The sequence below is a fragment of the Thalassophryne amazonica genome, chromosome 18, assembly GCF_902500255.1.
Source record: "Thalassophryne amazonica chromosome 18, fThaAma1.1, whole genome shotgun sequence".
Taxonomy (NCBI): domain Eukaryota; kingdom Metazoa; phylum Chordata; class Actinopteri; order Batrachoidiformes; family Batrachoididae; genus Thalassophryne; species Thalassophryne amazonica.
The window spans coordinates 27497436-27513619 of NC_047120.1; the positions used below are offsets into that span (position 1 = coordinate 27497436).

The 16184-nt window shown below is 38.8% G+C and overlaps 2 protein-coding genes across 3 annotated transcripts in view; one reads left to right on the plus strand and one right to left on the minus strand.

Annotated features, from left to right (window-relative positions):
- The window catches only part of LOC117531082 (disintegrin and metalloproteinase domain-containing protein 9-like), a 48987-nt gene extending 42074 nt beyond the window's left edge, over positions 1-6913 (minus strand). The window contains 5 exon segments of the mRNA XM_034194120.1: positions 3576-3652; positions 3749-3809; positions 6327-6406; positions 6520-6623; positions 6763-6913. Coding sequence (XP_034050011.1) covers positions 3576-3652; positions 3749-3809; positions 6327-6406; positions 6520-6623; positions 6763-6829 — 389 coding nt within the window. The 5' untranslated portion in view covers positions 6830-6913.
- A 3665-nt stretch (positions 6914-10578) lies between these two features.
- The window catches only part of LOC117530881 (poly(ADP-ribose) glycohydrolase-like), a 53994-nt gene continuing 48388 nt past the window's right edge, over positions 10579-16184 (plus strand). The window contains exons 1-6 of one of the 2 annotated variants that reach the window (XM_034193829.1): positions 10579-10973; positions 11077-11162; positions 11266-12041; positions 13537-13659; positions 13886-13972; positions 14219-14293. In XM_034193829.1, coding sequence (XP_034049720.1) covers positions 10852-10973; positions 11077-11162; positions 11266-12041; positions 13537-13659; positions 13886-13972; positions 14219-14293 — 1269 coding nt within the window. In that variant the 5' untranslated portion in view covers positions 10579-10851. Of the gene's footprint in view, positions 10974-11050; positions 11163-11265; positions 12042-13536; positions 13660-13885; positions 13973-14218; positions 14294-16184 lie in introns of both variants that reach the window. The other variant, XM_034193830.1, reaches the window with a different exon arrangement.

The window sequence follows — 16184 nt, forward strand, 5'->3', positions numbered from 1 at the left end:
CAGAGCTGTTGCTCATGTATTGAATGTTCATTTCTCTACCATAAGCCGTCTCCAAAGGCGTTTCAGAGAATTTGGCAGTACATCCAACCAGCCTCACAACCGCAGACCACGTGTAACCACACCAGCCCAGGACCTCCACATCCAGCATGTTCACCTCCAAGATCGTCTGAGACCAGCCACTCGGACAGCTGCTGAAACAATCGGTTTGCATAACCAAAGAATTTCTGCACAAACTGTCAGAAACCGTCTCAGGGAAGCTCATCTGCATGCTCGTCGTCCTCATCGGGGTCTCGACCTGACTCCAGTTCATCGTCGTAACCGACTTGAGTGGGCAAATGCTCACATTCACTGGCGTTTGGCACGTTGGAGAGGTGTTCTCTTCACGGATGAATCCCGGTTCACACTGTTCAGGGTAGATGGCAGACAGTGTGTGTGGCGTCGTGTGGGTGAGTGGTTTTCTGATGTCAATGTTGTGGATCGAGTGGCCCATGGTGGCGGTGGGGTTATGGTATGGGCAGGCGTCTGTTATGGACGAAGAACACAGGTGCATTTTATTGATGGCATTTTGAATGCACAGAGATACCGTGACGAGATCCTGAGGCCCATTGTTGTGCCATACATCCAAGAACATCACCTCATGTTGCAGCAGGATAATGCACAGCCCCATGTTGCAAGGATCTGTACACAATTCTTGGAAGCTGAAAATGTCCCAGTTCTTGCATGGCCGGCATACTCACCGGACATGTCACCCATTGAGGATGTTTGGGATGCTCTGGACCGGCGTATGCGACAGTGTGTACCAGTTCCTGCCAATATCCAGCAACTTCGCACAGCCATTGAAGAGGAGTGGACCAACATTCCACAGGCCACAATTGACAACCTGATCAACTCTATGCGAAGGAGATGTGTTGCACTGCATGAGGCAAATGGTGGTCACACCAGATACTGACTGGTATCCCCCCCCAAATAAAACAAAACCTTTCAGAGTGGCCTTTTATTGTGGACAGTCTAAGGCACACCTGTGCACTAATCATGGTGTCTAATCAGCATCTTGATATGGCACACCTGTGAGGTGGGATGGATTATCTCAGCAAAGGAGAAGTGCTCACTATCACAGATTTAGACTGGTTTGTGAACAATATTTGAGGGAAATGGTGATATTGTGTATGTGGAAAAAGTTTTAGATCTTTGAGTTCATCTCATACAAAATGGGAGCAAAACCAAAAGTGTTGCATTTATATTTTTGTTAAGTGTATATACACACACCGCATCCTCAAAGTATTCACTCGCTTCACCTTTTCCACATTATGGTATGATACAGCCTTTTTCCAAACTGGAGTTAATTTAATGGCAACATGATTTTTTTTTTTCCCAAATGTATCAAAAATAAAAACCAGAGAAATCACTTCTACATAAGTATTCACACCCTTTGCTCAATACTTTGTTAATGTAACTTTGGCAGCAATTACAGTCTCAAGTCTTCTTGAATATGATGCCACAAGCTTGGTGCACCTATCTTTGGGCAGTTTTGTCCGTTCCTATTTGCAGCACCTCAAGCTCCATCAGGTTGGATGGGGAGCTTTCAGATCTCTCCAGACATGTTCAGTCTGAATCAGGTCTGGGCTCTGGCTGGGCCTCTCAAGGACATTCACAGACTTGTCCTGCAGCCACTCCTTTGATATCTTGGCTGTGTGCTTAGGGTCACTGTCCTGCTGAAAGCTGAACCGCCGTCCCAGTCTGAGGTCAAGGGCGCTCTGGAGCAGGTTATCATCCAGGATGTCTCTGTACATTATTGCATTCATCTTTCCCTCAATCCTAACTAGTCTCCCAGTTCCTACCGCTGAAAAACATCCCCACAGCATGATGCTGCCACCACCATGCTTCACTAGGGATGGTGCCTGGTTTCCTAACATGCATGACTCCTGGCATTCACAACAAAGTGTTCAATCTTTGTCTCATCAGACCAAAGAACTTTGTTTCTCATGGTCTGAGAGTCCTTCAGGTGCCTTTTGACAAACTCCAGGTGGGCTGCCACATGCCTTTTACCAAGGAGTGGCTTCCATCTGGCCACTCTACCATACAGGCTTGATTGGTGGATTGCTGCAGAGATGATCAGGTTGTTGGTCACCTCCCTGACTAAAGCCCTTTTCTCTCAATCACTAAGTTTAGACAGGCGGCCAGCTCTGGGAAGAGTCCTGGTATATCCCAGCTTCTTCCATTTACGGATAATGGAGGCCACTGTGTTCAGTGCAGCTCAATTTTGAGCAAAGGCTGTGAATACTTATGTACATGAGATTTCTTAGTTTGTTTTTTATAAATTTGCAAAAATCTAAAAACACCACCACAAACCTCTCCCCCCATTGTCAATTTGGGGAGTAGAATTCTGTGTAGAATTTTGGGGAAAAATAAATTTCATCCATTTTGGAATAAGGCTGTTACATAACAAAATGTGGAAAACTGAAGTGCAGTGAATAATTTCCAGATGCTCTGTACACACACACCCACACACTTTTTTTTAAAATAACACCAAAGAAAAATAAAACAGCAGCAAATATCCATTCATTCATTTTGGAAATCAAAAATAATTTTTGGATGTCTACAGCGCTCAGCACAGCAGCACTAATAGCCAAGGTTGGGTAGGATTACATGTATGTATGTACATACATTTGGATTACTTGTAATCTGATTACATTTCAAAGTAATCCTACCCAACCCTGCTAATAGCCTGCTGTCCACCATCGATAAGCAGTGAGAGCTTGCAATATATGGCTTCAGACATCAGAATCTGCCATCCAAGTCAGGAATCCCACCCGTTGCCCACCCACCTACCCCCTACTGGGAAATATGTTTGTGTTGCAGACCTCTTTTTTTTTTTTTTTTTTTTTTTTGAAATGCTCCCTCACCATCTGCATGATACAAGGAGTCTTTGGAAGTCCCTCTGAATTACTCCTGTTTCACACCAAAGAGCTATGTTGCTGAAGGCAAAGTGTCATTTAAAGAAAACCTCTATAAAACATTGTGATTCTTAATGTAATCCACGTGATAGTTCTGTCTAAATCAGTAACTTTGAAGCTGTGAATCAGGGCTGCTACTTTTCAATCCATGGACCACGTCACACCCGGCCTCCTTTTATATTAACTTGTCTGGCAGCATGCCTTTCGAGACAAAAACAGTGGGTGTGCATGCACTGTCATTTTGCAAATACATTGTGTGCACCCCTGCAGTTGGAAGCAGTGAGATCAGTGCTGCATAAACTATTCTGTCAGATATATCCAGTCAGTGTTAAAAGTGAAACATTTCCTGTGAAACTAATTTTTTTAAACCAATTATCAAGTGTTACAAGATTACATAAAATAGAGCACAAAATTTTAGTTCAGCTTCTGCGCTACAGGCTTTTTCCATGCCATGTGCCTTGTGATCTAAATCACAAAATCATTAAGTTGGACAGCATGCATTTTGTAAAACATGATGACATCATCAGGACACAGTCACTGGTCATTCTGAGGTCACATCCCACTCTAGATCTGATTAATGTCTGAAAATTTGGAAGTAAGAAACCACACAGGTGGACAAACCTGAGTCCAGAGCATGTGCTGAGTGCTACCACAGAGTCCTCGTAACCTTCCACCTTGCCATGGTAATAGCAGTGATCCTAAGAAAATGAATATTTCGAACAGCTCCATGTTAAAGCCTTATTCAAGTCTAAAAACAGCTTTAATACAGGAGAATAAAAATTGCATAAACTTACATGTTTTTTTGGATATGTTGCATTGCGAAGATATTGAAAAAAGTTTGCCGATAAGAAGTCTCTGTGACATAAAAAAGAAAAATCTGAAAGTGCACACCAATCAACAGCAGGGTGAATCATTCACTTTCATTTTAAAAATAAAATTTTCCTATGAAGCCTGAAAATACAGTGAGTGAACACACAGATAAACAAAAGAGTCCATCACATCTAGTTTGTTAAGAAATCTCAAAACAACAAAGGCTACAAACATGAACATCTCCAACTTAAAAGCACATACAATGAGGATTAGTTGATTAAAATGCAAAATTAAATAAATGTTTTTTATTATTTAATAAATTACATACCTATCTGCTACAGGTGTTCCCTGGAAAAATTTTATAATCACATATATGATGGAAATTAGGAACATGTGTGGCTTAAGTTACATGTATATGGTAGCTTGAAATTAGCTTTTTAAGTTAGTCCCCCAATTTCCAAAGCCTAGGTCTGGTGTCCACCAAGGCCACCTCTGCTCATCAAACACTGTGCTTGACGTAACTAAAGTACCTTTATCGTCATTGTACATACATGCAACGAAATATGATCAATACTGAATAATTTCAGACAAAAAAAACTCCTTTGGCCATAATTTTAATAACATTAACTTCCTTCTTAACTTCCCCATTGAAATATTTCGGCTCTGAGTGACACTAACTAGGCAATCATTCAGCCAGTTATAAACTCAAATATTGTAAAAATGAAATTGTAATAATTCGTTGCCAATAAATCTGGGGTAAATACTGATACTTTTCTTCCTGCATGACAGAGATAGAGAAGAGCCAGTGTAATAAATATGGTGCATTCAGAGGTCATGGGAGTTCCCTGAAGGCTCAGGATTTCACTCTGCTGTTTATCCAGCAAAATATTACCCAAATTTCATTTGAGAAGATTTAAGTTAACAAACTATGAGAAGAACAATTTCATTTGAGAAGATTTAAGTGAACAAACTATGAGAAGAACAGGATCCAGATACTCAGAAGTCACATTTGTTTGTTTTTTAAAGACCAACATGTGCAGAAATGTATTATTTTAAATACACGTGGAGTTGTCACTCATAAAGAAAGTGGAAATAAATACACATATTATCATGGTACCCTCATCACATTTATTTTTGCTGCTTCATGTAGGGAAGGAAGAAATGTTCAATTCCATCAACAACAGTGACATATTCTGATGAGTCATTAATTTTTAATTCAAAAATATTCATAAAAAAAAAATCACACTGTACTACCTCTCAAAACAGAATGGGCAGGTGTATTATTATTTTTTTTTTAAACTCATTCTAAATTGTTCATTCATCCATTTTCCATACCTGCTTACTCCAATTAAGGGTACAGGTGGCTGGAGCCTATCCCAGCAAATCATAGGACACGAGACGGGTCAACTCAAATTTTGGGGATTTATATATATATTCATTAAGAGAATGTCCAGCATGTACACTCTCGCGGTCTCTCTAGATTTGCATGCATGTAAGAATTTTAGCAAGACAACTTAAAATCTCTCTGTGCGATTGTAAATCAAAAACCTGTGTCAAGATGGTCAATTCAAAGTTTTGAGATATATATATATATATATATATATATATATATATATATATATATATATATATATATATGTCCCCAAAAAAATATACAACATTTAAAACACTCAGTTTGACCCTTAAATGCTACAAACTTAATCACTTATGTTTCTTTTTTACTTGCAGAGACCCTGAAGTTTATGTTGATGCCAAGCAAGACTCAGGAAAATGACAAGATTAACCATACTACAGTGAACAAAAAGACCAAGAGTGTCACTTTATGCTAGACTGACAAAATGCAGGGCCAATATTGACATTGGTATGAAAAACTTCAACTTTTCAGCTTTCTATCCAGCCATAAATTTATTTCCTAGACATATGCTTTGACCATATTCTTTGCTGATAAAATGTTGCATATTTTTTGGGACACCCGATATTATATATATATATATATATATATACACATATATACACACATAGATACACACTTTTTTTAAATTAAGAGACATTGTCCAGCATGTACACTCTCGTAGTCTCTAGATTTATATGTATGTAAGAATTTTAGCAACACAACTTAAACTATGTGCAATTTTAATCAAACTTAGCATGTTCTTTGCACCTATTGATGGAGAAAAAGTGATTTGAAATGGATTAGGATTGGTCAATTAATTAAATATTCTGTTAGTTAACATTTTGAAATAACTGACAATAAAATTGAACTTTTCCACAAAGTTCCAATTTTCTGACATACACCTGTATTCATGAACATGACTGTTTAAATGCCCATTTAACATTTTTCCCTCTCCACTTGCAGGACACTGAAACAGGATGTGGCTTGGTTTTCTCAACAAGGCAAAGTTTCTTTTCCTCCTTTCATTTCATTTTAAGTTTGGCATATTTTCCAGTAAGTGGATGAGAAGTCACACTTTGCCTTTAATGGAAGTGCTCCATTAAAGCCACCCCCAGGTTAACATGGTGTTAAAGAAATAATACATGTAAATAAGATAGCAGTGGGCTTACCTGTTTCTTTTGAGATGAAGGATGTGTTTTCTGTTGTTTATGGTCAGTGCATATGAAACAGATTCACCTTCATGGAAATTCTGAAGCAGTTAAAAAAAGTGTTAACATTGCCTCCTAGTTATATATATATATATATATATATATATATATATATATATATATATATATATATATACACGCGCGCGCTACCTACCTGTTCTGACTGTGGTCTGTTGATGCTTCTTGTTAATCTGTGAATCACTTGAGGATTTACAATAGAATACTTCGACAGCTTCAATGTAAATCCATTTAAAATATCTATGGGAAAGAAGTAGAATATATACAGAAAATCTTGTTAAAAAGTTCAGTATGTAACCGGTGTTCACAGGCAGAACAATTTGGAACGCTCATTCCACTTAAAACACCTCGAAATAGAAAAAACAAGTCATTTTCTTACCTGTGGCATCAACTCCAGAAATGTAACAAAACAATAAACCGACGAAAAAACTAAGTTTTGTAATCATGGTCCTCGTTCAAATCGTGTTAGACGCGCCCATGAGCTGTGATGTTACCGATTGCAATCCGGTTGTTAAGTGCTGACGTAACGCATCACGTGATAAATCTGTTTCCGGGTCCAAAGACCTCCAAGTTTACAATTAGTTACGTCTGTTTGATCCTTTTAGGGATATACAGTTTAAGTTTAGTTTGTGTTTACATTGTGCGCAAATCTCCGTCCCTCCCTTCTCCGCCTCCACCTCCGTTAACCGGATTCGCCTGGTTCTATGGTCAGAACACTTAATAAAACTTTTTTCTTTTACTTTGCATGTTTTATTATGCACAGGTAAAATATACATGTCTGTTTGTTAATAAAAATTATTTATTACAATAAACAGGACGTTAAACTGCAAACTTCACTTTCCCCCCGAACGACATGAACAGGAAGCGATCGGAGCTCGCAGCAACTCCCATTGAAAATAACGTAGAAACAGTCTGACATTTTTACATAAAACAAACGCAGCAACAACGTCTAAAAACCCAGTTAATATATCCAGGAGAGTTTTAGACACAGTATACAAAGAGTTTTATGTTGCGATGTTCATGCTGTTGTCCGTGTGCAGCGGTGTAAGTGCAGCCTGATCACATCGTCTCAGGGCAGTTCTCAATGTTGATAGTGCAGCAGATAACAGAATATTTACAGAGGAATCCTTCAAATCTGGAAAGAAGCACCAAAGTTGGCACAAATACTCCTTAGATATTACTCTTTTGAAAAAACTGAGTAGCCACTTGAATTTTCAGTAGGCAGCCAGGTAGGGGTCAATTGAAGAATTACACAGGGGTCAAAATTTAAAAATGCTCCAATCATATTGAAAGCTATACCACATTATTTGTCTGATCACAACAATACCAAAAAGGTATAGTTTGGATTATATGACTGAATGTTATGGAGTTATGGGGTAAAAACAGCAAGAATGGTAACAAAGGTCAGCACTAGTTTGTACAGGGGTCAGATGTTAAAGTTGCTCTAAATATTGTAAAATGTGATGCAAATTATTGGTTGAGTTAATAGGGTTTTAAAAAGGAATAGTTTGCACTAAGTGTCATGCTTAGTTATCATGTTACAGGGTAACATATGTCACATGTCATAGAATCCAATGGACGTCGACATTGCTTTACCTTTACCTTGCAGACCAAGCATTCAACACAGTCACAACTATTTCATTTATTATTCCTATAAGTTTAACCAATAATTTGCACCACTTTTTACCAAAATTGGAGCAACTTTAACTTTTGACCCCTGTACAAATTGAAATTGACCTTTGTCACCATTCTTGTTGCTTTTACCCCATAACTCCATAACATTCAGTCATAGATAGTCCAAACTATACCTTTTTGGTATTGTTGTGATCAGACAAATAATGTGGTATAGCTTTCAATATGATTGGAGCATCTTTAAATTTTGACCCCTGTGTAATTCTTCAATTGACCCCTACCTGGCCACCTACTGAAAATTCAAGTGGCTACTCAGTTTTTTCAAAAGAGTAACGTCTAAGGAGTATTTGTGCCAACTTTGGTGCTTCTTTCCAGAAATGAACAATTGTTACAGTTATCTGCGCCACTATAATGACAGCTAGCCTTTTTTGTTTGGAGACGGAAGTTGAAAATCACATGATGCGTTACGTCACACTTAACAACAGGATGGATGAGAGTTCGCTTCTTTTATATAGTCCAATTATTCTGGTACGACATACAACAGTGGATCAATACAGCAATCTTATCTTCTCCAGTCTCACTAAATAGAGATATTGTTATTTTTGGTACTCCTATGAAATCTAAAAAAGAAGAACTCTGTACAAATTTAATTTTATGTCTTGCTAAGTTTTTTATCCACAAATGTAAAATCCAAAAATGCTCCCCGAACTCTACATTCTTCACAAGTGAATTTAAATTATACATGAAATCCTTGAAATGTATGAATGAACCTAAAGCAGTGAAAATGTATTCCTACTTGTCTGACTGCCCCCTGGACTCCATCGACTGAATGCACTACAAGTATAAGCTCCTTGCTATTTAATTATTTTATTTATCTTGTTAATTATTGAATTTCTCATTCTGTATCACTTGAATGTTCCCTCATCTGTGTAACTTTTGATGACACACAGCCATGTTTGTTATATATATATATAAAAAAAAAAGAGTTCGCTTCTTTTGGGCTGGTCAGGTGTTCCGTGATGGGCGTGGCTAACAGTGTGACTGACAGGTGAGCGCTGCTACTTCAAAGTAACGGGATACAATGACAATGCAAATATTTGGTAACGGCTTCTGTTGAGTGTTGAGTCTAGTCTAGTCTGGGCGATTGTGTAAAACGACTTAGATATCATATGAGGCAGCAGCACGAGCTGTCGTTCTTCGCCCCCTACTGTTTCAATTTCAAACTCATTTTCAGCCACTGACCTGAATTCACATTTCTGAAAGATCAGATACCGTAAAGCACCTCGAGTATGCTGATCTGGAATCAGTTTTCACCGCCTAAGAAGAACTGCCCTCTGACCACAGAGCTGAATGCCTCGCCGACTGTGTTGTATTGTGACAAAAATATAATTTAGAGAATTTCAGAGCCCTTATTTTCTAAGTTACAAATATATACTTTATGAAAAGAAATTACTGTTCATTAAATGTTTACCTTGTTTCACGTGCTCTATTTTTATGTTGCTACTATATATATATATATATATATATATATATATATATATATATATATATATATATATATATATAAACTAAATGATGATGGATGAGTTTTTATCTTGCAAAATTTCACATTCACAAGAATTTATTTATATTGTTGTTGTTACTATTATTAAAAAAAACGAGCCTTTTAATGCTGGGGGGGGGGGTGTTCTTTTATAATATTTAAAAATTCATGTGGGGAGGTGATGGTCGACTCTATTGGTTAAGCGTTGGGCTTCAGACCAGAGGATCCTCTGTTCAAATCCCCCAGGTTTACCGGAAAATCACTAGGACCCTTGGGCTTAAGGTCCTTAATCCCCAAGTTGCTCCATGTGTGTCATGAGCACCTTGGATCGCAGCACCCTAGCATCGGTGTTTGTGTTTGTGTGAATGGGTGAATGTGAGGCATAATTGTAAAACGCGTTGAGCATCTGATGCAGATGGAAAAGCGCTATATGAATGCAGTCCATTTATGAAGACTACACTGTAAATCTACCCCCACCCACTGGCAAACGTTTATTGATTTATTTAATCATTGTATCCACTTGTCTACTTTAGTCTGTAGAATGTTGTAATTTGTTTTGTACAGTGTTTTTATAATATTTGCCCTTTTTAAAAATCTCAATAAAATACACAAAATAGGAAAATAAATTCTCCTCTGGCTCCCAAATGTGATGTCATTTATGTGATATTCTTCTAGCTAAACAGTTTAGTTTAGGAGATTGTTGTTGTAAAAGTAATATTCATTGAGCTCATATTTTGTTCTTAAGATTTCTTTTCAGACTGCTATGGCTCCAGCACCCTCTTGACCCGTGCTGACAGCATTCTTCTAAAGCTGACATTTGTACACTAGTTCCGCAATGAAATATTTTAAAGTATTATCAAAATTTGTTCCGTTTCTTTATTACCATCTTTACCATAAACGATAAATTACTTTGATTATTAAAGAGATTGGCGTTCTTCGGCATGTGCTGCCCACGTGACTCTGATACAAGCTTCGAAATACGGCTTCACGAAGCACGGTTTCACGAACAGTGAAAGGCTGGTTTGCGCACCGTCCATCGTGATGACGTCACTGTCTACAGTGTAGCCGTGTTACAGCAGTACGACGATAACTAAAAACCGCACTTTGAAGCTCTTTAGTCGAGTTTGTGCTCGTTTACGTGTCTTAAAATATTTTCTGCAACATGTTGTCTTTCGGTCTTTATGAATGCGCATTATAAAGCTAATTAGCCTTGTAGCTAGCTTTAGCGGTTAGCAGCACAGATTAGCTGGTGATGCTAAGTTGTTAAATAGCTAAACTACATGAGTGCTTTTAATGCATTACTTACGGTCATGTATGGCGCTTCGTCGTGTTTGGAGAATTGTTAACTTACTACAGAAAGAGCAGTCTAAACAAGTCGGGATAACGGCATTCCTGTTGTCACCTGCAGTGATATTGTGAGTATAGAGTCTGAAGATTATTGTTAATATTTCTTTATAATCTGCCGTGGCAAACTTGTGTCACACTGGTACAGATGTTCCCTGTGTTGTTTTCTAACAGAATGACGACAATGACAGAGCCTGAACCCATGGCGAAAAGACCAAAGGTTGGAATTGGTGACCAAACACCTTTGTCATCAAAACAAGGTCACACTTCTTGTTACATGTAAATTTCTACATATTGTCTGGTGTATTCTATATCAGCAATTGTCTGAAGTTTGGTATCTGCTCTTTTTTTTTCTACTTTCAGATTTACCATTATGCATTCAAAGTGTAAAAACTGTGACAGTGAGTCAAGAAAAGAGAAAAGGCATTGATGAGAGAGCAATAGATGTGCACCCAAAGACTGAATCAGGTGGCTTCAGAGGCATAAAGACAAAGGGGTTCCATCGCAGAATCAGCCCTAGACAGCAGCAGACATTCAGAAGCACTCTTGAACAGTGGCTGGTAAAGCCCTCCAAAAACCCAAGCCCAGCTGGAGTGTTCCAAACTGAAGAGGATGTAGAAATGAGCAATGCCAATACCTGTCACAGCACTTCAGGTCATTCTCAGAGCTCTGAGAGTGCACATTGTGTTAGTGAAAAGACTGAAGGTGCTGCTGATTTAGACATGGATGAAAAAACCCAATCCTTGACACCACAGCTCTTTGAGGAAGATGAGCCTTTCCCAATAGTTTCAGCTTCTAAGTGTTCTGCAGACAGTGGGATGTGTCAGAAACTGTTTAGTAATGAAGATGGCATAAAAAAACAAGAATCTGAGAACTGCTCAGGAGGCTCTAACAGACGCGATCACAAAATAACAGACTTTTTTTCAGGGATCTCATCTTGGAGTATACCTTTGAGCTGTGGTAGACAACTTAAATCTGCAGAGAAACAGGATGGAGGCATTGAATCGCATCGTGCTGATGTCAGACATGATGTCACATGGCTGGGGACACCAATCGGAGAGCTGAGGAGAATGCCAGTGTGTGGCGCGCCACTTCCTCCGCTGAAGGATACTCCTGGCAAACACACTGTACTAATAAGGGTTTGAGCAATTTATTTATGTATTTTGAAATAGAATGCCTTAAATGTTAGTGCAGTTTTTCACTATGATTGAAAGTGCTCTGGTGGGTGAATGGTTAATTAATATTGTTGCCTCACAGCGAGAAGGTAATGGGTTCACTTCCCAGCTGTGGCCTTTCTATGCAGAGTTTGCATGTTCTCCCTGTGTTTGCGTGGGTTCCCTCTGGCTGCTCCAGCTTTCTCCCACATCCAAAGACGTAGGTTAGGTGAATTGGGAACTTAAATTGGCTGTAGGTGTGCGTGCGGGTGTGAATGCATTTGTTTGCCTACATGTGGCCTTGCGCCAGACGCATCCTGTCCATGGTGAACCCCACCTCACCCTATGACTTGCTATAGGCTCCAGTCCCCTGCGATCCGATTTTGGATAAGCAGTTGAAGATGAGTGTGTGTGTGTGAAAGTGTTCTGGTGGATGAATGGTTAACATTGTTACCTCATAACATGAAGGTTGTTGCACCCGGTCATTTTTGTGTGGAGTTTGCATGTTCTCCCTGTGTAAGCGTTGGTTTGCTCCAGGTGCTCTGGCTCCCTCCCACATCCAAAAACATGCAGGTTGACTGATTAATATCACTTTGAGCAGATTGAATCAGTTAATCATTGAAATCACCTGGTGGAGTCAGTGGCTGCAAAGAAAACCTGCACCCTCTTGGCCCTTTCTGGAACAAGTTGCCCACTCCTGAGTTGGGTCCACAAGTATTTGGACAGTGGCACACTGATTAAAAATTTGCCTCTGAAGGCAATTTGATGCACAGCCATGCCACTCTGTGTACACATGATCCCATCAGATTTCAAGTGAAGCAGAGTATGTCCTGATTACTGGTTTCCTGTGATCCTTAAACCCTTAAATACATTGAATTTGTTCATCTAAAAATTATGCCTGAATTGGTATCAAAATATCTTCAGTCAGTCTTTCAAAGATCGTAAAAATGTGAAGACATTTTTGTTACCATAATACTTGGTCTTTAATTTCATTCAGACTGTCATAAAAAAAAGTCTTAAGTCCCTCTTCGAGTACTAATGGTAGAGGAACCCTGTGTTTAGTACTTGGCAGCTGGAGTGCTCTGGAAGATCAGTGTCTTTGTGTGTTAGTCCATGTACAACTGGAGTTACGTCTGGTGTAACACTTGTGCCAAGTCTTAATACAGCTCTGTACACTGGATCTGCTGTGGTGACCCTGAGAAATTGGGAGCAGTTGAAATGAAAACGGCAACATTGCCACGATATGATGCAATCAATATGTGCTTTTCGTGCAGACTTTTAACTTTAATTCAAAGTGTTTAATGAATGTATCACAGTCAGCCTTTAGGAATTAGTCACTTTTATTCACAATCCCGCTATTTTGTCCAAATAATTGGACAAACTAAATATAAGGGTTATTGTTAATCGTTGTTAATTCAGTGCTTTGTGGCTTGTAAAATTCCTAATGTGTTATTGTTTTTGACTTCCCTCTCATTGACAGACAGACCTCCTTAAGAGTGGTAAAGTGCCTGTTCCATATCCCTCCAAATTTCAGGACAGCTGGGATGATGTGCATGTGAAGATGCCCTGCTCCAGTATGAACCTGTTTCCTGTAGTAGATGAGGTAATACCACAGATTGCTTTGTGTTTTTAATTGCACAGATTGCCCCAAAACACCATGTGAGGCATGTGGGAATACAGTAATGACTGACATCATTGAAGAGACAGGATTTATAAAATCAGTGTCCAAAATTACTTTACAAAACTTCAACATAACTACATCATTATTCATTGCATTTCATGAGATGAGGAGAATTCACCCTGTATTGACTAAAATTGGGTTTCCACAGGAAACAAAAGAACTCCAGAAGAGGAGCAGATGGGAGTTGATAATGGAAACATTGACTAAGAAATTCACAATTCCACATGAGATGAAGGTGAGTTTCAGATGTGGTTCCTTGAGTCCAAAATCTAATTTCATGAAAGTGTAGAAATAAGAGTAGCACAAGCTGCTGTATTTGTTGTTATTACACACTGCCATAAGGTGGCGCCATGACCACAGGAACTGAGAGGGACCCGCTGTCGCGATGTTAAATTGATTTAACATAGTTATCATAAATTCAAAGAATAATTTTGATGAGTTTTCCTTTCACTGAAAAAAGTAATTTTTCATTTTGTTTCAGAGTGCCATACTGAAATATAGTGCTTCAGCTGCAAAGAAATGGGACTTCACAGCATTGCATCTGTACTGCACAAAGGTAAAGTCCACTTCTTTAAGAAATTGTGTTTCTTCTGTGAAAATTGTGTGTTTAAATGAAGATATTTGTGATGAGATTGAACTGACACCCTGTAGAACAATGTGCAGAGGTAAAAGCCGCAGTCTGCAGCTTTTACTGTCAAAAGAGCCAGTTTTATCCCGCCTGACAAATAAAATTTTTCTCGAGCTGCAAAACATATTTCACCTTTAAAAAATAACAAATAACGATGGGAAAGCTTGTAAAGTTTTTATATATAGTTTAACTATAGCTTTTCTTTTGTTTACAACCCCAAATTAGAAACACTTCGGACATTATGGCAAATGTGGTGGTAGGATGGGAGACCCATCATAATCCTGACGTTGTGTGTTTTTTTTTTTTTTTTGCTTCTGTTTTATTGCAGACGATGAACCAAAGGTATTTCATGTTTTGTGTAGTCAGCTTCATTTTAATTTAGTATACATAGGAGTGTCGCAATAATCAATACATTGATACAATATATAAAAATTAGCAGAGTCATTGAGCTGCCCTCGATATATTACCCTTTACATGTGCGTTTCTTTTCACCATCCAGCGAGTCACGCTACTTCTTTTGTCCCTCTCAGCCTAATGTCTTGCTCCCACCATATGCAAGGTGCTGTGTAAATTTGTATAAATACACACAGTGTGAGCAGCAAACAGCCAGCCAAGTCGACTGCATGATTATATCCTGAAAACTTTCCATGCAGAGACTTTTGAAGAGTATGTGGACTTTGATCCAAAGAGTAATTCCACAGCTCAGTGTGTGAACATTTTGGGCTAGAGTTGAATAAGCGAGGAGAACCCAACATGAATGAGAAAACTTGAAAACTGGAAAAACAACCAACTTGAAAATGCACCTTAAGCATCACCATCTCATCCAGTTTACACAACTTGGAACAAAAATGGCAGACGGACTTGGAGAGACTCCCCCTCTCCCTCCTGACAGTTTGCTATTAAGGAGGCATTTGCCCGATAGTGAAAATATAAAGAAGACAGTGCAAAATGTTCCACATCACCAACACTGTCACTCATTTTATATTTAAAGAGATGCAGCCATTCAACACAGCTGAAAAGCCATCATTTGAAAGGATGGACTTGCATCATCTCTCTCTCTCTCTCTCTGCTCCACTCTTGCTGTCTCACACGCACTAATGGACTCACTCTCCCTCGGTATAATGTAGTGTCTTAATCCAAAAACAAAGTTCTTGCCTTTGTGAAGATACATGATTGGTTGCCTGAAAAAGCGCTACAGTTGCGTCACAGTGTTACTCTGTCTGAAAACTGATGAAATTTTCAATTTAAAAGATGCTGCCGCTTTGGGAGAAAAAAGATTCACAGACACGGAGCCTTAAGTACAGGTACAGGTCAAAGGTACACAGAGCTGCTGTGGAGGGGTTAAAGAGCCACATGCGGTTCCAGAGCTGCGGGTTGTTGACCCTGGGTTAAAGGATGAATGAAACATCAGCTATCCAGTTGTGAGACATGATTGCTCAACAGAAGGCATTGTAAAGCTGTGTCTGTGCTTCTCACAGAGCTCAGGTCTAATTAAAAAAGATTGTTCAGTTAGTAATAATATCTTCAGCTTATGGAGACAGAATTATGTGCTTGTTTCATTTGACATCAGCTTGAATGTATATTATTTTGGTCCTATAATATAAAGACCTTCTAAAACATAAGAAATCACTAACAAACTAAGAAATCACATACATAAGTATTCACACCCTTTGCTCAGTACTTTGTTGGTGCACCTTTGGCAGCAATTACAGCCTCAAGACTTCTTGAATATGATGCCACAAGCTTGGTTTTGTCCATTCCTCTGTGCAACACCTCTCAAACTCCATCAGGTTGGATGGGGAGTGTCAGTGCACAGTCA